The 25790-nt window shown below is 45.3% G+C and overlaps 1 protein-coding gene across 1 annotated transcript; it reads left to right on the top strand.

The window, feature by feature from the left end:
* Positions 1-791: 791 nt before the first annotated feature.
* Positions 792-25429, top strand: MYOZ2 (myozenin 2). Its single transcript, XM_066253483.1, has 6 exons — positions 792-983; positions 1566-1654; positions 11558-11727; positions 16357-16489; positions 19567-19750; positions 24993-25429. Exons 2-6 carry the CDS (start codon positions 1579-1581, stop codon positions 25225-25227), a joined length of 798 nt encoding a protein of 265 aa, XP_066109580.1. The 5' UTR covers positions 792-983; positions 1566-1578; the 3' UTR covers positions 25228-25429.
* Positions 25430-25790: the final 361 nt, after the last annotated feature.

The raw sequence follows: 25790 nt of genomic DNA, 5'->3' as shown, positions 1-25790 counted from the left end.
CAAATATAAACAGGTGTGGGGGCCGGCGGGTGGCACCCCGTGGTGTTTCAGGCAGGAGGCTTGGGACAGGACTCCATGAGACACGATGGGAGTCCTGTCCCCATGAGGGAGCTGCATGGGTGGGTGGGGAGGAAGGCGGATAGTCCAGCAGGTGGATCTGAGAAGCAAAAGCCCAGCAATGGGAGCTGGCCTCTGTGGTGCCGAACGAGGAGACATGGTGCCGCCCTTGCGCCCTCTTGTCATCACCCCTTCCTCCACCCTCAGCAGGAGTTCTCGCCGCCTCCACAGCCGGCAGGCACGGGCCCACTCTGCGTGCATCGTCCTCCGGGGAGTCTCTTTATAAAGTGTGACCCATTCACGAGTCTCAGCTTTACTCAGACGGCTTCCTGGTTCATCTTAACGTCCATTTCAAAATGCTCCCCGCCTCGCCGCCCAAACAGCGTCCGTTTCAGTCGCCTCGTCGAGGGATGACTCTGCTGACCCACCGGCTCCCAGTCACGAGCCTTCTGGACATCCACGGATCGGATGGTCCGTGCTCCGGGTCTCCCTGCTCTCCACCACCTCCCACCTGTTCTCATCCAAGTGCGTCTTGCCTTCAGGCCGCATCTTAACCTTTAGAAAACCCCTTCCGGCCCCCATCTCTTCAAACAGAAGGCGGTCCGCAAACCCTCTGTGTGTGCGAGCTCAGCGGTCCCGCAGACCAGAGACACAATGGACACAGCCTAATCTCTCTCCGGCCCTCCCGGCCGCCAGGAAGATATGAGTAGCTGAAGTATGCGGTGCTATATATAGTCGGTTGATGTCAGCTGCATGCCGGTCTCTTCAGAAGGTTCAGTCCCCGTTGGAGCCAGAGCGAGGGACCATGCCTTCTCAGGCTAGAGGATAAAATCCATCAGCCCGAGTGCCACGCGCGGATCCCTCCGCCCAGCCTCTCCTCCACGAATCCGGGCGCGCCCTGCCGGGAAGCACCGTTGGGGAACAAGGTGAGTGTGTCATTTTCTAACAGGTTTTTTTGCTCACTTGTCCGAGGGGGTTCAGGGACGTGACTCACCAATGGGCATTCTTTGCTTTAAAAAGGACAGCTGTTGATGCCAATTTTAAAATGTACCCTCACCAAAGCGTTCTGGTTCAATGAAGCTAGTGTCCTGTCTCTGTGCTTACAGTCTGCTGGAAGTGATGTCCCGGGGATGCTGGGACACGCAGGAGCCGGTCCGGAAACAATGACAGATGAAAATAGATGGGAAGAGAATAGGGGGAGGGGACAGAGGCCAGCTCCTTTGCTGTTTCTCATTGTCTGATGGTCATTGTACTGGTGTGTAGATAAGACCCAGCCTGAGACGGGTGACTGTCGCCCCTGTTCACGGGGAAGCCACCCACCCGTGAATAGCAGGCCCTGTCACCACACCAGGAGTGCATCTGAGAGCCTCTCAGTAGGAGGCCATAGTAAAGTCTTCCTATAGAACAAAGATGCTCTCTTTCAACAAGGGTGATGGTAGACACACTCTCCATGACGTCCTCCTCACAGCGCTTCAGCCATGTCTGTTTGTTTGTTTGCTTTTTTACAGGGGACACAAAGCCATGTTGTCACACAGCACCATGGTGAAGCAGAGGAAGCAACAAGCCTCGGCTATCATGAAGGAAATCCATGGACATGGTACCAATCAAAACCCCTCTGTCGCATGAATGGTCACTCAGCACTAACGTGGGTCCTTTCTGAGCGTGTTTGCTGGTCTCTAGTTGGCGTCCCTCAAAGTCTCGGTGTTCAGTCATGACAGACAGACCTGATGCTCTGGGTGTGTGTGTGTGTGTGTGTGTGTGTGTGTGTAGAAGCCTATGGTAACTAACCCTTTTGTCATCACCCTTTCTCATCTGGAAGCTATTTTCAGATGAACAACTGCTCTGAAGACAGCTGATGTACATTCTGCAGGGCTGGCCTTGCTCAATAGAAGTGACTGTCACCCTCAACTCTGCTTTTCCCTCTATGGACAGGTTTCATTGTTCAGCCAACCTGGCAATCTTGATTCATTTACCCTTATATTACGTAAGTCATTCATTCAAACTAAGATTCTAACATTTTTTTTTTTTTTTTTACAAAACCTGTTAGGTTCAAATTCATATTCATTGTATAATTTCTCTAACCCGGACACTGGTCATCCTACCAAGTACTTAATTTACCAAGATATTTTGGGTGGAAATCTTTCATTCCTAATTTCTGGGACAGATATAAAGTTCTTATAGTCTGCAAGTGTATGGTTCAAAAACGTTTCCAATTTAAATGAGATGTGAGGCGATCGTCCGGGTTCCCCTTTTCTGTAAGTTCCAGCATATAGCCCCCAGAAAGCGATGCTCTGCCTATGGTGCTGTGGTTAGAAAGAAAGTTCATATCTGGTCACCAGCCAAGGATAAGTAGAGTATCCAGATCCCGCGAAGGGCTGCTTTGAGCCGTCCCCGCCAGATCTCCGGTGTTCTCGGGATGCTTTTGTACTTCCTGTCGGAGGACGAGGAATGTGACCTTTCACCTGAACCACACTGAGACGCAGGGGTGTGAGACCTGGAGGTGGCAGCGGAGACAGGGTAGGACAGAGTTTTCACCTCCCCTCCCCTGAAGAAAGTGGACTAGAGCCCCTAGGAGACGGTGTTTGATGCTCCCCACACGGGGCAGTCAAATCTGATGGGCCCTGCGTTTTTAACGTTTCTGTTTTCTGCAAGACGCCACCAGCACGCAGGACGCAATGCGGTTCCCGTGTTTTGTGATGATGTCAGAGGAGCTTAAATGAGAATAACTCTTCATCAGATTCCAGACCTGAAATCAGTCCAGAGTCTCAAAAATACACGCTTCTTTAAAAATGACATAGTTCTATGTATTTCCTGCTTCAGGTAGCTTACTTGAAATTGTTCTTATAGTTTTCCTGACCCCATGGCAAAAAAAAAAAAAAAAAATCAGATGGCCACTTGGGTTTAGAGACTGAATTATTTACTTTAAAACCAGACCTGAGATAAGTTGTCAGTTTCTCGTTGCATCAGAATCATAAATCCGTTGAGCCATGTAGTGAATTCCCAGTTTAAGGGGCCTGAGTATCTTTAATTTTTAAATATAGCATAACTTTTGTTTCTGAAATGTAACACGACACAATTATATCTTGGAGGAGAAAGAAAACCTTTAATGATCCTGTCGGCACCAGCAGGTCCTGGCTACGGCCAGTCCCTGGAAGCCCCCCTCCCGGTCAAGGCCCGAGTCCTGGCCCCGTAAGTGGAGTCATATGGTTGGCCTTAGTCCGGAGCTCAGGGATCCCAGATAGCACAGGGACCATCACAGATGGGAAATAGCTGCCACACTTGATGAAGCAGCTTCAATCATCCATCCCCCTCCCGCTTCCTCTGACATCGTCTAGGGCAGTGGTCCCCAGCCCCCGGGCCGCGGACCGGTACTGGTCTGTGGGCCATTTGATACTGGTCCGCAGAGGAAGAATAACATTATTTCTGTTTTATTTATATTTAAGTCTGAACAATGTTTTATTTTTAAAAAATGACCAGATTTCCTCTGTTACATCTGTCTAAGACTCACTCTCGACGCTTGTCTCGGTCACGTGATACATTTATCCATCCCACCCTAAAGGCTGGTCCGTGAAAATATTTTCTGACATTAAACCGGTCCATGGCCCAAAAAAGGTTGGGGACCACTGTTCTAGGGGACATCTCTATCTCTCATAGGACTCGGTGTGTAGGGACCCGGAGCCTAGGGGACTAGTGTTTCTCTAAGGCTGCAGAAATGAGGCCTGGCAGGGGACAGAGAGACCCCCCTGAGCACAGTCCTGAGGACTTCCCAACACGTCACCACAGTAAAAATCTAGAAGGTTTAAGATCGAGCATCCAACTGTTTCAGTCTTAATTATCGGATCCCTTCGGAAAAATTGGGACAGGATTATCCTTTATCGGAACAACCAGGGAAGGATGTTTCCAAAGCCGTTCTTCTCATGTGTATCAGGACTTACTTATTTTTTTCGTAGTAGGGTAACTACATTTTTATGTCCCGTTTCAAAATAACAAACAAACATGTAGCCTTGCAGGGGAGTGTCATGTGATGAGGAGACAGCCTACCGAGCCGTCCTTGAAACCTGAGATGGTTTCAGTCCAGCCCCGGTAGTGGGGGCACCACGGCTGGGGGAGCCCGTGGGGTCAATCCGTAGAGAGAGACCCGAATCAAAAATGAGAGTTTTACATCACAGCACTCATCCCACCTTAAGGAGAAATACCCTCAAAGAATTACTGAGAAAGCCTCACCATATGGACCGAAACACCTGAACGAAACCGGATAGATGGAACTGGGTAAAAATGGACACTCCTCGCCTCAACTAACCCCACCCCAAATCCTTACTCATGATGGACCCAATACGTTTGGTGTCACGTTGGGTCCCAGAAGCAAACACACCACAGTCCCCACAAATAACTAAGACAAGGGGTCCCCTGGCACTAAGGTGGTGCGTGTGGATTGACGCCCCCTCCGCTTTGGTATCACGGCATCGTGACCAGGCACCTGCCTTAGGAGAAGCAGAACTGATGGTGAGCGCCGTCCTGGGTTCCTGTTGTGCCACATCTCTGCGTGCTGTGCGGAAGGGTCAGAGCCGCCAGCTGGTTTCTGTGCTCCTTTAAAAGACAGAAACACAGAATGTCTAACCATTCTCTGTGCACGAATGAGTTGTGGGGGCTGGGGAGGTGGCTCTTTACACGAGTGGGACCTGTTTGTTCTCCATACTGTCCTCCTCTCTCAGGAACTCTGAGACTTAGAGACAGCAGGGGGCAAGGGAGAGAAGGAGAAGGGGGAATACAGTGGCAGGAGAGGTGCTGCAAATACCCAGTATTTGTTCAGAAGCAGAGGGGTGGGACCTGGAGAGGAAATACCCACGAGAAAAGCAGGACTGCAGGACTGTGCTGTCCCTTATTGCAGGCACAGGTATCACTGACCGTTCAGCAGGAGAGCTTCCAAGATCCGGAGGACCCCGGGGTCTCTAAAGATGTTTCCATCACCCTTCAGTTTCCTCACCTGAGCTCTGTGGGGGCGTTGTGTGTTTCATTGTTTGTTTCTTTTGTTTGTTTGTTTGAGTATGTTTTCCCCTCCCCCTCGTGACTGGTGAAGGGCTTTATCCCAGCACCCAGAAGAGGACCGGGCAGATGGTGTTTGTGAGTTAAGGAAAAGGGTTAGCTTTGTGCAAATAGGAAGCCCAGATTCTAGGTGGAGGGCGGTGGTGGGTATGGTAGCAGGAGCCCCGGGTCCGGATCACACCTCGAATTCCTCGCCGCCCAGGAGGAGGCTGGGTGTGCCCACAGTCCTGATCCTCAGATTCTATCCTTCTGTTTTTACTCAGCGATGTGCCGAAGTCAAACGCCAGTGTGCTGGTGTTGCCAACAATAACAAAGGCAGTGATGACATCGGTGTACGTGATGAGGGCTCGTTGAAAAGGACAAGGATAAAAATCTTGAATTTCAGATGAAAGATGAGGTGAAGACCCTTTTCCTGGCTAAGCCTACCTTACACAGTCATGAATCAAGTCATCAATATAAAAATAAGGACGCTGGGAGGGCCTTGAATCCCACCAATCAAACAGGGAGGCAGAAAGAGAATTTAACCTGATGCTTTAGTGTACAACATTGTTAGTTTTCCTTCAGTTTAAAATTTCTCTTAATCCTTAAAAGAAAAAAGAAGGAGAAGGAGAAGGAGAAGGAGAAGAAAAAGAAATGGTGTTTTATTTGGAAAATTGGTGTGCAATAATACCTTGTGAACTCACCAATGTCCTAGGCATGCCTTAGACGCTGGCCCTCGAGTAAGGCCCCGGAAAGGAGCAGCAGCGAACTTGGCTTAATTCCAGTTTACGCCACACTTGAAAGGACCGTGTGTAAGTCTAGCCACATGGTTCCATCATCCCAAGGTCTTTGTTGGCTTGGTCACTTGTAGGTCTAGGTGTACATCCTATAACCCATCCTAAATGATTCTGTCTCATCAGTTCGTGTCAGTCAGGCCACCTGTCATCTCCTTTCTCAAATGTTTATAGAGTTACACAGCCATTAAATGACAGTGTTTTTTAATTCACAGTACATTTTTGAGAACTTTATCAAATAGCCTGAGACCTCAAAGTGAAGAAGTCTAAAAGAAGAAAAAAAAAATCCCAGATGGATTGCAATATCAATTTTTTTTTTTACTGTAGGAAAAGAATTATGAATACACTTTTTATCATTGATCGTGTTTTCGGCATGATTTAGCAAAGCCCCAGTGTGCACTGTTACTTACCTTTTATATGCTATGTTGTATTATGCCACGATGTGTGTTTCTTGAATTCGTATTCCGTCTGCCTGGGCCAGTCGTTTGTGGACAGTCCTGTGCTGGCGGGTGGGGAGAGGCAGAGCCTCTCAGCCTCTGTCAGACTATAAAATGAAGTCACGAGGCCACCGGCAGCTGGTTCTGGTTTTGCCCATTCTGCCCGAATTGCAGCTGCCGGGGGGCCCATGGGGGAGTAGTTTTAAAAGATCTTTCGTCTTACCACATCCATCGTTTGTAAACAGGCATCTTTACAAAGTGTGAACTGGCTTCACTGGCCTAAAACAACCTGTGTCACTTTGGGAAGATCAATGTTTCAGATTAAAAATACAGAACGACTCGGGCACACGGAAACATGGGTTGACTTAGTTTCAGAATGTGAATCTATGCAAATTTTACTTAAGTTTCCTTCCGGAGGGATGTAAGCCTAGTGTCTAAGCATCGGACTAGTCATTGAAGGAAGTAAGATCTGAAACAGGAACTGATCCCATTTTTAATGGTGACTGACGTTCTCCCAAGAACATGTGGGTTTTTTCCATTCGGTTTTCCATCTTTACAGCCGTGGGGCTCCCCCGTATGCAACGTGGAAGGAAGGGATACTCAGAAATCGAGTTACGTGAACTTTGAATGCAAGATTTTAAAATCTTGGTTTAACTACAAAAATATTGTACCTTTGAGGATACGACGGAGAAGGAATATCGGTAATAATTATTTAATATTTCTAGCGGATTAAAGATTGTGGGGTGTTTTTTAATGGAAATTAATTTGATTTTGGTCAAGACCCTCAAGGTGTAGGTCGATACCTTTTTATAGTTAAATATCTATTCAAAGAGAATCCCTGATATCTTTGGAAGAGAAGCAAGATATCATAGGTGCAGTCCTGTGAAATGATTAGAAGAATACAGGGGAAGTTCTGGGTCAGGATCAATGACAGCAATAGGAAAGAATGCCTGGCAATCTTATTTTCAAGAGATGATCTAATGCAACAAAGACAACCCTCAAGGATGCATATGCTGCATGAGTTATATCATTTATCAGGCATCCGGCTCACATACACGGCCGAGATCCTGCGCAGGGCGTTTGCAGGAAAGGGCAGGGAACAGCTGAACTTGGACTCCGGGTGCCCGGCTGACAGCCTTCTTCACTCTGGAGGTTTAAGTAATGAGAGTGTCCATATGTTAGCTTCTCCCCTTGCAGAGGGTCTGGGACTCCTGCTCTGGTTACATCACAGGTGTCACCATTGGAAGGGAAGGGAAGAAAGCCTTGGAGAATTTATTTTATGTCTTTTGCTATTTGTGCAAACTATGTTGACTTAACATATGCCTGTGTTTACTAATATGATAGTAAACAGTTGACCACTGGTCCTTTGGGGTAGGGGATGCTTTGTTTTGTAGAGATGGCTAATTTCTGTGGTAGAAATACTCCCACCATGGCCAATTTCAAAGAGCTGCTGCATGCAGACTTGAGAAGAGAGGTGGATGTGCAGGAATAGGACATTATCTAGTTTCCGCTAAACAGACACATTAGCTATAAAGAACATCAAGAACACAGATAATAGCTCGACTTGGGATTGGAGCAGTGAATAAAGTGTTGACCTGGGATTCTGAGATCCCAGGTTCAAAACCCTGAGGTTGCTGGCTTGAGCACAGGCCCACTAGCTTGAGCAAAGGGTCAGCTGGAGCCTCCGCACCCCCATCTCAGCACATATGAGAAGCAAGCAATGAACAACTAAAGTGACGCAACTACAAATTGATGCTTCTCATCTCCTGCCCTTCTTGTCTCTCCCTCTCTCTGTTTCTATCTCTCACACACTCACATACCCATACACACAAAAAGAACACAGATAATAGCAAAAAGTAGTCAATGATTTAGAAAGTATTTTTTTGCTTTGTTGTTACTATAATTTATCTAGTTGTTAACTTTACATAATTTGATCTTAATAATGGCTGCGTTCATAGAGTTTAAGTACCGGCTTACAGAATCCCTGAACATTTTTACCCGTGGACATTGGGGAGTGTGAAATCTTTCCAGACTGGCTTCTCTCACTGAGCAGTGGACATTGAAAGGTCACTCATGTCTTTTCATGGTTTGATAGCTCTTCATTAAGATAATTATTGCATTTTAAGATAATTGTAGTTTCACAGGCAAATGTAAGAAATAATACCCATGGACCTTTCCCCCCAATGATTATATCTCATAAACAAATACACAGGACCCCAACCAGAATATAGACTTTGAGATAGTCAAGAGACTCCTGCCACTCACTACTCTGTGTGTGTGTGTGTGTGTGTGAGAGAGAGAGAGAGAGAGAGAGTATATATATAACACACACATCTTTTTCATCTCAAGAACGCTATATAAATGGAATCACGCAGCATGTCACCTTCGAGTCTGGCTTTCTGCACCCAGTGTAACTCTCTGTAGACACATCCAGGTGTTGCAGGCGTCAGAGTTTGTCCTTTTTATGGCTGTGTATCCTGCTGTGGACGGGCCAGTGTTTTGGTTTTTTTTTTTAACCATTTACCTACTGGAGTACATCTGGCTACTTTCTGGGTTTTTATTATTGTTAAGAAATGAAGTGGCTGTGAACATTTGTATGTAGGTTTCTGTGTGAACATAAGTTTCACTTCACTAGGAGAAAAGCCAGTAATGCTGCTAGTTCTGTGTTTGGTTGAAACAGAGCCTGCTGAACTGTTTTGCCAAGTGGCTGGGCCATTTTCCATTCCCAGAGCGGCGTGTGAGGGATGCAGTTCCTTCACACCGTCCCCGGCATCAGATGCTGTCACTAGGACTCATTTCAGCCATTAATATACAGTGATAGCTCAGTGCAAGTCTTCATTTTAGTTTGAATAGTGATTTTTGATTATCTTTTCATGCGCTTATTTGCCATCTGTGTGTCTTTCTCAGTGACATGTCTCTTCCACGCTCTAATGGCATTGTTTGCTTTTTTTCCCCACTGGTGAGTTCGGAGAGTTCTTTATATAGTCTAGCCAGAGGTCGGCAAGCCACGGCTCGTGAGCCACATGTGGCTTAATCAGATTGAGGATGTTTTTAGCAAAGGCCAGCTTAGGAGTACCCTAATTAAGTTAATAAAACTATACCTACCTATAGAGTTTAAATTTAAAAAATTTGGCTCTCAAAAGAAATTTCAGTCGTTGTACTGTTGATATTTGGCTCTGTTCATTACTGAGTTTGCCGACCACTGGCCTAGCCTATTGTCCAATATGTGTTTCTCAAAGAGGGTTTCCCACTGGGTAGCTTGTCTTTTCATCCTCTTGACATTGACATACTCTTTCTCAGAATTAAAGCTTTGAATTTTGATAAAGTCCAACTTATTAGTTTATTCTTTTGTCGACTGTGCTTTCGGTGTCCACTTTAACAAGACGTCCAGCCCTAGATCCCGTGGTACAGCCACGTGACTCTTCTGTAGCCTGTTATCTTGATGGGGGGTCCGATCCATTGGTTTTCGAATATTGAACCAGTGTCGTTTCCCTGGAATAAACCCCTCCTTGCTCAGGGGGTAGAATTATTTTTATGTATGGTTGAACTGTGTTCCCTAACATTCTGTGAAGATCTTTTGCTTCTATGTGCGTGAGGGGTATCGGTCCACAGCTTTCTGTGTGTTACCCTCGTTCGGTTTTGGTGTCAGGGTCGTGTTAGCTTCATGAGAAATGGGGACGTGTTCCCTGTTCTTCTGTTTTCAGGCAAAGATTGTGAAGCATTGGTGACAATTCTTCCTGAAATGGTAGAATTTTCCAGTGACTCCATCCAACTCTGAAGAATGCTTTTTTGAGAGACAGGTTGAATTTATAAATTCAGTGGCCTTGTGGATATAGAAGTAATTAGATTGTCTGCTTCACATTGAGTGAGATGTAGTACTTGGTGTTTTTCAAGGACGGAGTCAGTTTTCTCCTATTTTCAAATTTCTGTCCATGTCTGTGCAGTTGTGTGAAGTAGTCTCTTACCAACCATTTGCTGTCTGCAGTGTCTGTAGTGATAACCTGTTTTGGTTCCTGATATGGGTAATCTGTGTCTTCCGGGTTTCTATTTTTCTGTGTTAGTGTAGCTAGAAAATCGTCCATTTTATTGCTCTTTTCACAGACCAACTCCATGTCTACTGGTTTTCTGTTGTTAGTTCCTGCTCTTATCTTTCTTATTCCTTGCTTCAGCTTGATTTGGGTTCATTTGGCTCTTATTTTTCTCCATTTTTGAGGTAGTAGCTTAGATTATTGGTTTGAGACTGTTCCACTTTTTGTTTGTTTTTTTATGTACGTACACCTTTCGTGCTATGCCTGTCCCTTGTGTACTGTGTGAACAATGTCCCGAACATTTTGATAGGCTCTACTCTCTTTTGCATTAATTAGGCTCAATGAACTATTTTACTTCTCCTAAGATGCCCTTGTTGACCCATTGATTACTCAGAAGTGTTGTTACTTAGTTTCCAAAGGTTCGGAGAGTTTCCTGTTATCTTTCTGATTTCTAGAGGGGTTCCACTCTATTGAATCATGGGGACAACAAAGATGAGAACACAAAGAAAATTCAAACCACAGAATAAGTAAAACGGAACTGAGTCCCTGCGATTCGGCACCGTGGGAATAAACCAAAGGCACGAGAGACTGCAAGCAGAGCCATTAGACATTAGGGGTTTGCGAAGAGGCTCTGATGCTGGGTGGGGAAGGATCGTTTCCTCGGCCCTCATCACCTGCTCCCAGCCGGTCCGGCTCCACGGTGCTGGGTGCAGAAGGCAGTAGAGAAGGGGTGACATGGGCTGGAGGGTGGGCGTTCTAGTGACAGGGACAGCCAGGCAGATGCATGAAAGAGGGGGAGCGACCCGGAGCTCAGGAAGGGACCTCTAAGCCGTGCTGTTTGAAAACGCACTTGGGGTGGAAAGATGAAAGTCTCCTGCTGGAAACGGGAGCTCACGTTCATTCTCTCTTCCTCTGTGCCCCGTACTCGCCAATTCTTTATACCAAGCATTTTCTTTCGACCCTGTGTGGTAGGTCTTATTCCTACGAGCCCCATCTTAGAGATGAGGGTGCTGAGGTGTAGAAACCACAAGGAACATATCTCTTTATGGTCACATGGTTAGAAAGTAGTGAAGCCAGGACCCCGTCCCCGGCAGCCTGAGGGAAGGGTCCCTGTCCCTGCCACCACACCTGCACAGAGCAGGCCACCAGCGGTGAAATTTAGCCAAGCAACTAAATGCTCTACCTTGGGGTTCTCATGCACATCAATGTCGTTTTCCAGACATGGACAGCATGGACCTGGGCAAAAAGATCAGCATCCCCAGGGACATCATGTTGGAAGAACTGTCCCACCTCAGTAACCGCGGTGCCCGGCTGTTCAAGATGCGGCAGAGACGGTCTGACAAGTACACGTTCGAAAACTACCAGTATGAGACGAAAGCGCAGATCGATGTAGGTAAACCTTGATCTGGTCTCTAGATAAACGGGCAGCATTTCTAAATAGATACGGACAACAGGGTCCACAAACCAGTAGCCTACGTCTGTTCTCTCTCTCTGTTGATCCTGATAGATTTCTTTTGTTTCATGACTGAGTGGCTTTGGTGGGTAAACAAAAGAAACATTGTGTATGATTGGGTTATCTCTCTAGTTCCACAGGGACACCGTGAGCTTGTGGACTTGGCAGGGGAAACTCTTTGTTCTGCTGGGAGCTGGGTGGGGAGCAGAGGTCCTGGTACTGGGAGTTAACGCTGTCTTATCGCCCCTGAACGTTGGGGGTGGAAACCCTCTCAGGGCACACGGCACTCCACAGAGCAAGTAGGAGCATTTTGTTTATCTGAGGACACCCTCGCCCCCAGGGGAGCCTAGGACCTGCAGACACACATGGTCCCCTGAAGCACGGACTCGGGTCATGCAGGGACCTCTGGTGCCTCATGAACCACAGAACCAGCAAGGGAAAAAAAACTCTTGGGACAAAAGGTTTCCAAAATTAGAAGCTAATAAACAAACAAGCAAACTCCCTGGTGATCAATGCCATTGGCTCAAACTATTAAGTATCATTTTAAAAATAGAAAATATAAGTGCCGATGGGGCAGGGTGGGGGGCGTAATCCTGCTGCCCAGGAACCAGCCGATTCAAGCCACAGAAACCTTCTCTGACCCACATAGTCACAACAGGCCACAGCTTCCCTACAAAGAGGTGAGGACCCATCACTTGAGCGTGGGCAGGTTTTAAAGCTCTGGGTGGTGAACGATTCAGCTTCCCACACAAAAAGGCGAGAAGGGGAACAGGTGAAGAAAGTAAGCATTTGAGGGAAGATAAGATAAGAGGTTCGTGATCATTAAAATTCTCTAAGTCACGACAAAAGGATATGGAGCAAGAGAACCCACACTGTCCTGTTAAGGTCACTTATCTATTGAGTAAGCAGGGACTTTGTGACATCCCTAGAAATCTTAAATGCTATTGGGAAATAGGAAGTTATACTCTAAACTGTTATTCTGAACTAAGACCAAACTAAATATGCTCAGGGTTCTATGTATTCATTTTGTTGGGGAAATAACAAAACAACTTTGACTATGTTTATAGAACCCCTCAGTTGAGGCCCTTAACTTATGGCTTTGAATTATGGTAAGTAGTTAGGTTTTTAGGACAACATAGTCTTTTATCTTTATGTTTCTATAAAGCTATAAATAAGTATTAAAATGTCAAATTATACTTCACTCTATACCAGGGGTCGGGAACCTATGGCTCACGAGCCAGATGTGGCTCTTTCGATGGCTGCATCTGGCTCGTAGACAAATCTTTAATAAAAATAATAACGTTAAAAATATAAAACATTCTCATGTATTACAATCCATTCATTTCCTACCGCTCATGTTCATGGTTGCCGGTGGCTGTAGCCAATCACAGCTGTCCTCCGGGACAACACCAAATTTTTATTGGATAATGTGTAACGTACACAGGTCATTATATGACTCTCACGGAATTACATTTTAAAATATGTGGTGTTTGGCCTGATCTGTGGTGGCACAGTGGATAAAGCGTCAACCTGGAAATGCTGAGGTTGCTGGTTCAAAACCCTGTGCTTGTCTGGTCAAGGCACATATGGGAGTTGATGCTTCTTGCTCCTCTCTCCCCTCTCTATAATGAATAAATAAAATCTTTAAAAAATTTTAAAAATAAATAAAATAAAATATGTGGCATTTATGGCTCTCTCAGCCAAAAAGGTTCCCAATCCATGCTCTATCACCTTATAAATATAAAAATAAAAGGCCTTAAAATATTTTCTGCTGCTAACATATTAAATGGCATAAAACTGAGGACTTTCCCCCTTAAATCAGGAACAAGACAGGGTTGTCCATTCTCTCCACTCTTATTTAACGTGATGCTAGAAGTTCTAGCCAGAGCAATCAGACAAGATAAAGAAATAAAAGGCATCCATATCAGAAAAGAAGAAGTAAAGGTATCACTTTTTGCAGATGATATGATCCTATACATCGAAAACCCCAAAGATTTCACAAAAAGATTACTAGAAACAATAAACCAATACAGTAAGGTCTCAGGATACAAAATTAATATATATACAAAAGTCCATTGCCTTTCTATATGCCAACAACAAAACATTAGAAAACAAACTAAAAAAAATAATCCCCTTCACGATTGCAACAACAACAAAATACCTAGGAATAAGCATAACAAAGAATGTAAAGGACCTACTTAATGAAAACTACAAAGCATTCTTAAGGGAAATCAAAAAAGATACAATGAAATGGAAAAATATTCCTTGTTCTTTGATAGGAAAAATAAATATAATCAAAATTACCATATTACCCAAAGCAATATATAAATTTAATGCAATTCCCATCAAAATTCCAATGACATTTTTTAAAGAAATTGAACAAAAAATCATCAGATTTATATGGAACTATAAAAAACCCTGAATAGCCAAAACAATGCTAAGGAAATAGAACAAAGCTGGGGGCATTATAATACCTGACTTCAAATTATATTATAGAGCCACGACAATCAAAACAGCATGGTATTGGCAGAAAAATAGACATTCAGACCAATGAACAGAATAGAAAGTCCAGAAATAAAACCACATATATATAGTCAAATAATTTTCGATAAAGGGGCCAACAACACACAATGGAGAAAAGAAAGCCTCTTCAACAAATGGTGCTGGGAAAACTGGAAAGCCACATGCAAAAGAGTGAAACTCGACTACAGTTTGTCCCCTTGTATTAAAATTAATTCAAAATGGATCAAAGACCTAAATATAAGACCTGAAACAATAAAGTACATAGAGGAAAACATAGGTACTAAACTCATGGACCTTGGTTTTAAAGAGCATTTTATGAATTTGACTCCAAAGGCAAGAAAAATGAAGGCAAAGATAAATGAATGGGACTACATCAGACTAAGAAGTTTTTGATCAGCAAGAGAAACTGACAACAAAATAAACAGACAGCCAACTAAATGGGAAATGATATTTTCAAACAACAGCTCAGATAAGGGCCTAATATCCAAAATATACAAAGAACTCATAAAACTCAACAACAAACAAGCAAACAATCCAATAAAAAAATGGAAAGAGGACATGAACAGACACTTCTCCCAGGAAGAAAGACAAATAGCCAACAGATATATGAAAATATGCTCATTTTCATTAGTTATTAGAGAAATGCAAATCAAAACTACAATGAGATACCACCTCACACCTGTTAGATTAGCTATTATCAACAAGACAGGTAATAGCAAGTGTTGGAGAGGCTGTGGAGAAAAAGGAACCCTCATCCACTGTTGGTGGGAATGTAAAGTAGTAAAAAAAAAAATTTTCTGCTTATGTCACACAGAAAAAAGTGCAGGTTGATCTTTATTTGCTAAATTTTTCTTTCTAAGTTTAAAAGATAATTTGACTTTATATACTTCTTATATACATAGATTGGCTTATTTAAAAAAATACACACACATATTTCCCATATATAAGTAAAACCATGCTTTATTATAGAGTTAAGGTCTAGTCACATGTCCGAGGATGTAACCTGTTACATTGTCTATTTTCTCTGTTAAAGTGCTTTATTATTGCCATAGAATAAATTATAAGTTATAATAATAAACAAATTCACCTAAAATGAAAAAGACAAACATCTTTCAAGCATTTTATTTTCTAGAAATCTCAAAGTCTTCCTTCTACAAATGTAAGGAACATTTTTTTTTGTTACACAGGACTACTATTCAAATATCAGATTCAATTTTAAAATGAGACATATTAAAGAGTCTAATTAAATCCCAACTATGAATAAAAAGTAATGTCATGATGACTAACCCAAATATTTTACCAGTATGCTGTATTATATAATACAGAGTAAAGACTTTTTCTTGCCTTTGGAGTCAAATTCATAAAATGCTCTTTAAAACCAAGGTCCATGAGTTTAGTACCTATGTTTTCCTCTATGTACTTTATTGTTTCAGGTCTTATATTTAGGTCTTTGATCCATTTTGAATTAATTTTAATACAAGGGGACAAACTGTAGTCGAGTTTCACTCTTTTGCATGTGGCTTTCCAGTTTTCCCAGCACCATTTGTTGAAGAGGCTTTCTTTTCTCCATTGTGTGTTGTTGGCCCCTTTATCGAAAATTATTTGACTATATATATGTGGTTTTATTTCTGGACTTTCTATTCTGTTCATTGGTCTGAATGTCTATTTTTCTGCCATAGGTGTAAAGTCTTTATAGGTGAGTAAAGACTTAAGAATTAAGTGGATTCACCTTATAGGGATATTGTGAATAGTGAATAAAATAATTGATACAAATCCCTAGACACAGGACCTGGTGTGCAGTAAGACTCAGTTAATTGTTGTGAAGTGAATTGCCACCATAAAACAAACCTTAGATTGATTTAAGTAAAATTTCTCATTCAGCAGCTCAAACAACAACCATGACTGAGGCCCCATGCAACAATGTTGCGACATTGTATTTACATCCTAAATGTATGCATGGAAGCTAGCCCATATGATGTCTGTCTTACTGGTGTGTCCAATATTTCGGAGGCTTCACCAGAGTTTACTTTTGACCAATACAGCACAACCTCGCCATGCAGAATGGGAAACTGGACGAGAGCCTCTTGGACGATGGTGGCCCACTGCAAGCTCCATTTACCCCTCCCAACACCCCAGATCTGAGGACCCCCCCAAATCCAGAAAGCATTGCACCAGGTAACTCATCACCTCACCAAGAGAACAACAACACTGCTGTGCATTTAAGTGTCTGACTCGAGTCACACAGGTCCCTTTGTGTGTGCTGTCAGAGTAACCTAACCTCACTCGCCTCAGCACACACAGGGACTGAGTGGGTTGGCAGTTGTACGTACACAGAACCTAGTGTTTATTCTTGTATTTCTGTTTACTCATTACTGTATTTTCCCTATGAAAAACTGTAGGCCTGCTTTTGCCCACCCTGTGTTTGTCTGTGGGTAAAGTTCAAGGTCCGGGTAAAGATTTAGACCTAAAGGAGTCATGCCAAGCATTGCCAGTGGGCTCCTGTTCTTTCAGATGGCCCATTGTATTTGGTGGTCATCCACTGTTACCTTCACAGTGAAGAACTTTGTAGTTATGCGGGAATTCTATTTGTATTAAACAGCACAATGCGTGACGTGCTGTGATATGTGTGTGTGTGTGTGTGTCTACCTTCACATCCTGATGACTCCACAATGTAGTTTTACAACCTGCATTTCACACACTCAGAAACCAAGGTGATGCATAGCTAGGCATCAGTATCGACTGGTGGAGATTAAAACCAGGTCTGGTACCCAGTGTACCGTTCTGTGATCATTTTGTCTAGGAGGGGTGAAGGCCAACTGAGGGAAATACACAAAAAATAAAATGATTGTGTTAAGGTAATGAGATTTTTAAGAAATTTAAAAAAATATGAAATTAGACAATTTTCCAGGTTCTGGATGCCTGACCTCCGATCGGCTTTCGAAGAGGAAGAAGGAACATAGGGTGATAGTAGGGATCATGGAGTTATGTATGCCGTACGAAGGACAGACGCAGGATAGGTGACCTCCCCAGGGTGACAGGAATGGCTTTGCAGAAGAGGCCCCCTCGAGCTAGGGCTTGCATAGGAACTGGCAGGTGGCTGGAGTTGCCCAGAGCAGGACCAGGGAGCTCATGGAACAAGGAGGAAAGGTAAGGGATGACAGCTTCAAGTGGATCTGCGGTTCTACGCAGAAAATGTGAGAGTGGACTGTCAGGAGGTGAGGCAGGACAGGCTGGTGGGGACATGGGTGTCATGCTGAGTGGTTTAGATTTTTGTCCTGGAGAGGTGAGTGACATGATCAAGCCTTCCCATTACAAGGTCACTTGGACAGCCGTGTGGAAGATATCTGGAGTTTGGGGTGGTGGTGGTTGAGAACTAAAGGGTGAACATGAAGGCCATTGTGAGAGGCCAGGCAGGGGGTGGGCAGGGCCTGACCCAGGGAAGTCATCATTAAAAAGGTGGAGGACAGAAGGAATTTTCTAGAGCACAGTTTCCCAGTTTGCTCCTTGCAAAGTACGGGCATGAGATTTGTGAGTCCTCCATGAGGTCAACAGAAGCCGGATCCCCGGAAGGAAAAGCCCTCAACATTGGGATGCCTGTCAACATTTCCAATAGGTCCCCAAGGTGATTCAGAAGCAGAAAATCTGAGAGCCACTGTTTTAGGCATTCTTAAGAAGTGTGGTTGGTGATACTTAGGGCCTTGTTGCGGGACTGAGGGGGAGTTTGGGATACATTTCTGTCTCAGGCATCCGAGGGTAGAGCGCCACCGTTTGCTGAGGCAACCATACGGGATAGAAGCAGGATGTGTTAGGACACAGCTGCACCTAGGTCTGGACAGGCTGGAAATGTGCTGATGGGAAATTCATCTGAACAGAAATAGTGGGTCGCCATCAGAACCAGGAATAAAAAATCTTCTGGGAAGAATGTGTAGTATAAACCAGGGACTGTGAGTGACACCAGTATTCGAGTGGCAAGCCTAGACCAGGAGGCTTGACAAAGGGACTGCTGGTGGAGGCCAGCAGAAGGAGATGACCCTACCGCGGCCAAGAACTGCCCAGAGGTGGCTGCCAAGGGGGAAGAGAGGCGAGGCATGGTTTGACGGAGGGAACAGGAACTCTCAGAGACGGGGGAGAGCGCAGGGGAATGGGGAGCAGGAGGCCCCCCCTGGGGGGTGGGCTGGGTGCAGGGTCTGGCTGGTGGGGAGAGACTACCTGACCATCATGGTCAGGCAGTGTGGTCGTGTGGATGGAGAGCGCAGGGCCAAGCCCGGAAGACGCGAAGCCTGTCACTCACTGCATGTGGAAGTTGGTGTGAACTTTATGCCAAGGCCTTGGGGTGATACTTAAACGTCACTTGGGGAAAATAGCAAGTTCTTGCCAGGGGAGTGTAAGTGGAGGTGATACCAGATGTGGAGGAGATAGGAAAGGAACCCTCAGGGACAGAGCAAACGCAGGACAGACATATTGGGGATTAAGAAGAACCGGGCCTAAGGCTGCATTGGAGCAAGGTTGGCCCAGGCGCTGAGGACGGCTCCATGGCCTCTGCCTCAGGCGCTAGAATGGCTCCGGTTGCAACAGAGCAACGCCCCAGATGGGCAGAGCATCACCTCCTGGTGGGCATGCCGGGTAGATCCCAGTCAGGCTCATGCGGGAGTCTGTTTCCCTCCCCGCTTCTCACTTCAGAAAAATACAAAAAATTAATTAATTAATGTAAAAAAAAAAAAGAGGAAGAAGACCAGGACCTGACAAAAGCCATGGATGCAAATTATTTCGCCATTTTGAAGCTTAAACATCATATGAACCACTCAGCACTTTAAGACAGATGAGACCTGAGCATCACCTCCAACAAATTAACTCCCAGACAAGGGACGTTCTGTCTTCACTGTTATTTCCTGAAAGCCTGGACCACAGCAGATGCTCAATACACATTTTCAAATTCATGCATTGTGATCGCGAAGGCCCCTGGGATAAATTAATGTCAGGAACCTAGTTAAAAAAAAATAAAATTAAATGAATAGTTACCCTGAGCAAATAAACACATACTAAGGTAGTGGTTTCTTTGAAAAACTCATTTCAAAGGGCTCTTCGGCACGGCTGACATACTTTCAGACCACTCATTTCTGAGAAGTCATAGAAAGGATGCGTCCTTCATGTATGTGTTCTGCGTGGCAATTGCACACGGTAAGAGGTCAGGTGGAATCTCAGCCCCTCTCAGGCGCTACGTGTTGACTCACCCTTGCTCTGTTTTTCCCAAGGCTATTCTGGGCCTCTGAAGGAAATTCCTCCCGAAAGATTCAACACCACCACTGTCCCCAGGTACTACCAGTCACCCTGGGAGCAGGCCATTAGCAGCAACCCGGAGCTTCTAGAGGCTTTGTACCCTAAGCTGTTCAAGCCCGAAGGAAGGGCGGAGCTGCCCGATTACAGGAGCTTCAACAGGTATGTCCCTTCTCCTGGGTGACACAGTCGGCGGGCTCTGGCCCGGTTCTCGCGTCACAGCACGGAGATCTGAACCCTGATAGAACACCCCTAAGCCTGGGGGGGGGGTGCTGGGAACATATTTGGTTTTATTGTATCAAACTATTCAAGATTATGAGAAGATACTTTGACCAGAAACATAGTTCCTCACATCATGATTACACATTTTCTTTTTTAAAAAGTAATAAGTACAAATTTTCCTTCACTTTCTTTTTCTTTCTTTTCTTTTTCTTTTTTTTTAAATTAAGTGAGAGGCAGGAAGGCAGAGAGGCAGATTCCTGCATATGCCCCGACCGGCAAGCCCTCTACCAGGTGATGCTCTGCCCATCTGGGGCTGCTGCTTTGTTGCTTGGCAACCGAGCTATTTTAGCACCTGAGGTGGAGGCCATGGAGCCATCGTCAGCACCCAGGGCCAGCTTGCTCAATCGATTCAAGCCATGGCTGTGGGAGGAGAAAAGAGAGAAGGGGAAAGGGAGGGGTGGAGAAGCAGATGGGCACTTCTCACTCTGTGCCCTGTCCGGGAATCAAACCCGGTACTTCTACATGCTGGACCAGCACTCTACTGCTGAGCCAACTGGCCAGGGCTTTCCTTCTCGTTCTTAAATAATGCAGTATTATTATATAAAGACTTTATTCTAATACATGTTTTTTTTTTCATCTTTACAAAAACAAATGAGAACAGCAGAAAGAGAGAGAGAGAGAAATAGTTTTCAAATATTCCCAAGGTCCTTTGTGAAGAGTAAAATATTATTTGGTGGCCCCACACTATTAAACATAATTATTAGGTACTGTTAATGAAGTATATTAGGCAGGAAGCGGTCTTTTAGTCACATTCAGCATGGATAATGGCAGATAATGACATCTAATCATGATTTCAAAATAGCCCGTAGTTAATACAACGTTGTATTCTTGTATTCATTTTAAATACACTATTTAAATATTGTACTATGGGCCCTGGCCGGTTGGCTCAGCGGTAGAGCGTCGGCCTAGCATGCGGAGGACCCGGGTTCGATTCCCGGCCAGGGCACACAGGAGAAGCGCCCATTTGCTTCTCCACCCCTCCGCAGCGCTTTCCTCTCTGTCTCTCTCTTCCCCTCCCGCAGCCAAGGCTCCATTGGAGCAAAGATGGCCCGGGCGCTGGGGATGGCTCTGTGGCCTCTGCCCCAGGCGCTAGAGTGGCTCTGGTCGCAACATAGCGACGCCCAGGATGGGCAGATTATCGCCCCTGGTGGGCAGAGCGTCGCCCCTGGTGGGCGTGCCGGGTGGATCCCGGTCGGGCGCATGCGGGAGTCTGTCTGACTGTCTCTCCCCATTTCCAGCTTCAGAAAAAATGAAAAAAAATAAAATAAAATAAATATTGTACTATGTTTAAATAATACGATATTAAACCCATGTAACGTATGAGGAAAATTTAACGAGGAACAAGATTTCTAGATCGGCTTCAGAAAGCTGTGTGGCCTCTGTCACTTCATGCTCCTTGTGGTCATTTCCTCATCCGTAAAATGAATTCTATGATCATACGATTAAGTACCTTTAAATATATATATTACATATGCTACATATTTAGGTGAATAACTTATTTTAATTTCTATGCAATCATTTCACAACATTCCCTGATAGAATACTCAATAATCATTAGAGTGTGTTCTAAGTCCAGCACTATGAATTAGTACAAACGCAATTCCGCCCCTGATCAATCAAAATCAACAAGAAAGCATTCACAGATTGTGATTCTGAGTGGAACAGGGTTTTCACTCGCTCCATCGATGGTCAAGTGTACAGACCGTGTGAAGCCAGACCTGTGTTTGGGGAATTTCTGTGGGAATTAACAGGGATGTATGGTTGAATTTGGTAGACTGTTCCCAAATGGAAAGTTTTTGCTTCACCATGTTTGACTAGAACTTGAAACTGTTTTCAGGGATCTGAGCTACCCCACCAGCAGTTTCCCTTTGAACGCCACATCTCTGTGACTGGACTTTCTTTATTGTGGGCTCCAAAGCAATAAAAAATTCCGACAAACAGGATATAGCCTCGAGGGTGCCAAAGACAAGAAAACACGGCTTTCCAAACAGCGAGCTTGCCCCGGGTCTGTGGAGGGGGGCGGGAACCCGGGAACGGGACGGAAAGGAATGTTTTCATTTACGGGAGAAGAAAATGACCCCCAAATTGGGAGGGAAATGCAGCATGGAACTGGACAAAAAAAAGAGAAAAAGTAATACCCTTAATACCCAAATCTAAATACTGGATTTGGGGGGCTGAGACACATTTTTTCTTTGATGTAATGCAGAAAAAAATAAACATGAGTCCAATTCGTTTCTGGACTTCATAAACATACGATCAATAGACCTGATTCAGCCTAAATCCTGACACAAAGGCCAGCCTCTGGTGTCCAGGGGAAGCCATGTATTCTTAAACCCCCCAGGGCTGACCTGCAGCCTGGCCAAAGGGGCGGCCCCATGCTGAGGAGGGCCATGCTGGGCTTGATGCCGGGCTGTGTCTGCTTGGCTGTTCTTTTTTTTTTTTTTTTTGTATTTTTCTGAAGCTAGAAACGGGGAGAGACAGTCAGACAGACCCCCGCATGCGCCCGACCAGGATCCACCTGGCACGCCCACCAGGGGGCGATGCTCTGCCCCTCTGGGGCATCGCTCTGTTGCGACCAGAGCCACTCCAGCGCCCGGGGCCATCTTTGCTCCAATGGAGCCTCGGCTGCAGAGGGGAAGAGAGAGACAGAGAGGAAGGAGAGGGGAAGGGATAGAGAAGCAGATGGGCACCTCCCCTGTGTGCCCTGGCTGGGAATCAAACCCGGGACTTCCGCACGCCAGGCCGACGCTCTACCACCGAGCCAACCAGCCAGGGCCTGCTTGGCTGTTCTTAACACATTTGAACAAGGGCTACTGCAGTTTCATCTTACTCTGGGCCCTGCAGATCTCCTTGCTGTGGTCCTTATCCTAGGCTCCAAGCTGAGCGAGTGTTTCCTGAGTACCTAGGCAGACTGGTGCTTTTGAACCCAGGCAGCTGTCACAGGGTCTTCTTCCCTCAGAGTATCTATCCGGTTCCTCGACATGCTGGTCTTTCCCTCTTTTGTGTTACAACACCTTAGCTGTTCTTTGTTGTTTTAATTTTCTTTCTTTCTTTCTTTTTTTTTTTTAGAGACAGAGAGTCAGAGAGAGGGATAGACAGGGACAGACAGTGCATGTTGCAACACCTTAGCTGTTTATTGATTGCTTTCTCATATATGCCTTGACCATGGGCCTTCAGCAGACCTAGTAATTCCTTGCTTGAGCCAGCGACCTTGGGCTCAAGCCAGTAAGCTTTTGCTCCAACCAGAAGAGCCTGCACTCAAGTTGGAGATCTCGGGGTCTCGAACCTGGGTCTTCCGCATCCCAGTCCGACGCTCTATCCACTGTGCCACTGCCCGGTCAGGCTGGTCTTTCCCTCTTGGTTCTTTTTTTTTTTTTTTTTTTTTTTTTTTTTTTTTTTTTTTTACAGAGACAGAGAGAGAGTCAGAGAGAGGGACAGATAGGGACAGACAGACAGGAACGGAGAGATGAGAAGCATCAATCATTAGTTTTTCATTACATGTTGCAACACCTTAGCTGTTTATTGATTGCTTTCTCATATATGCCTTGACCATGGGCCTTCAGCAGACCTAGTAACCCCTTGCTCGAGCCAACGACCTTGAGTCCAAGCTGGTGAGCTTTGCTCAAACCAGATGAGCCCGCGCTCAAGCTGGTGAGCTTGGGGTCTTGAACCTGGGTCTTCTGCATCCCAGTCCAACGCTCTATCCACTGCACCACCACCTGGTCAGGCTGGTCTTTCCCTCTTGTTGGTGTTTCATGCTTTACTTCTCTGTGAGCTCGCTGAAGTGAAGACTGCTTTGCATTCCTAGCATGTAGCAGAGTGTCTAGCTACCCTGAGCAACCGCTTCTTTTGTTGGATGAATACATGAGTGTGTCAGCAAGTGAACGAACCATTTTATATATTGTGGTGCATTTCCGCAATGACTGAACATTGTCCTGCACATCTTGGGCATCCAGGCACAATGGCTTTCACTTGTATACGGGATCAAGTCTGAGTCACGGAGGCTCTTTGTTAGATCGAATGGCCAAACGTGGGGCGTGGAGTCAGAGTCAGATGGCAGCATCACGGGTGGGGCAGCCACAGGGTTTGACATTATTCAGACACAGCCCAAGTGGGTGGACATTCCTAAACCCACTGTATATAGAAAGTGAGTTCAGAAGGCCCAGTACTCCTTGAGAATGATCTCACGAGGGCTTAGTTAGAGGGCTATGACTCCAGTGAGTCCGGGGGCCTGGGTTTAAGTCCCGGTTCTACAACATAGTAGGTGGATGACTTTGAGCAAGTCACGTAACAGGCTTGTGTCTCGGTGTCATCTTTCACAGAAGGGATATTAGTAGGACCAACTCCTAAGGTTGCTCTGAGGACTTAATGAGACAGTCCTGGAAAGCCCTGGTACTGAGAGTGCGGGCCACAGACTGGCACGGGCATCACGCGGGAACTGGTCAGAGGCACAGCTCTCAGGAGCACCCTGGGCTGATGTTCAAGTGAGCATCTGCACTTGAACGAGGCCCCAGGTGACTCCTGTACCAACGTTGTTTGAGAAGCGCTTGGAACCGGGGCTAGGTGTATGCTACCCTGCCCCTGACAGCTTTCGCCATTATTTATGCCTTGTGACATTTACTGTCACAGGGCACCTGAGTGATGATCAAGTTCTTGGTTGAATTCTCAGATGAATGACAAAATAAGCCCTGACTGGCTGACGTAAGAGAACCCAGGCCACTGGAATCTGGCCCAGGAAGGGAGGGTGGGCTGGGATAGTTGTTGGGAGGTTAGAGCTTGCAGGCCACAAGCCAAACGCAGGTGGAGTGGACCCATGGAGGAAGTATCTTATTCAGGCAACATTGTGAGCAAAGACTCCAAAGGCAAGAAATGTTGGTGACAATCTTCAGGTACAGAGAATAGGTGAGATTAGTCCCTTCACACCAGTTTGTTATCAAGCATCGGTCTTATCATCAAGGCATGGTCCTTACATGGAAATGTTTGTCTCAGAGGTCAAAAGCTGAAAATCAGACTGAGGATGTGGCCTACTATGTCCATAAAATTTTGAGTTCAGTTGTGTTCTACTTTCCAGTAAATGCATTTAAAAGTTAAGTTACTTTTTTTTCTCTCCCATTTCCTCTAGAGTTGCCACCCCATTTGGAGGTTTTGAAAAAGCATCAAAAATGGTTAAATTCAAGGTTCCAGATTTTGAGCTACTCCTTCTAACGGATTCCAGGTTCATGGCCTTTGCCAATCCCCTTTCTGGCAGACGGTCCTTTAACAGGACTCCTAAGGGGTGGATCTCTGAGAATATTCCGATAGTGATCACCACTGAGCCTACAGAGGACCCCACGGTGCCGGAATCAGAAGACTTATGAACAAACCGGAAGTTGTATGCACCCCAGAAACCTCTGAACACGAGTGTCCTTATTCCACTAACTGGTGAAGCCTCTCGCACTCTGTCAGTAGCGATAATCGCATAGCCACTTAGCAGTTTTCCTCTAATGGCATTTACTTTCAACCTCAGATCAAAGTACTAATAAACAACTCATGCTCTTGTTTTAAAAACTGTGTAACTCACATGTGTTCGTTCCTCATTTTGTTTTCCACCCGGCCTGAAGCATCCAGGCTTCTAACCCGGGAAGTCCGAGAGAACCGACCACAAAGGGCTTTCCATTCTTTCTCCTTTCGTGAGCTCGTCCCGAATTCTCTTCTCATGGGGAGTTGAGAATCCAAACACAGTCAAGATTTCACATTTGACTTAAGGGATTAGAGTTAGGGAGGGTGACATACAGACATTGACAGAAGAGCGTTGGGTTGGGTCCATCCTGGTGACTGTGATGAATGAGCATGTCCAGTTGAACCAAATGTCCTCACGACTTTTGAAGGACTCTGCCTTCTTCTGCATGCTCTGAGTCATCGGTTAATTATTCCAGACATT

Source organism: Saccopteryx bilineata, chromosome 1 (genome assembly GCF_036850765.1).
Source record: "Saccopteryx bilineata isolate mSacBil1 chromosome 1, mSacBil1_pri_phased_curated, whole genome shotgun sequence".
NCBI lineage: Eukaryota > Metazoa > Chordata > Mammalia > Chiroptera > Emballonuridae > Saccopteryx > Saccopteryx bilineata.
Note: the sequence above shows the minus strand (reverse complement) of the source record. Positions and strands in the feature narration are given on the sequence as shown.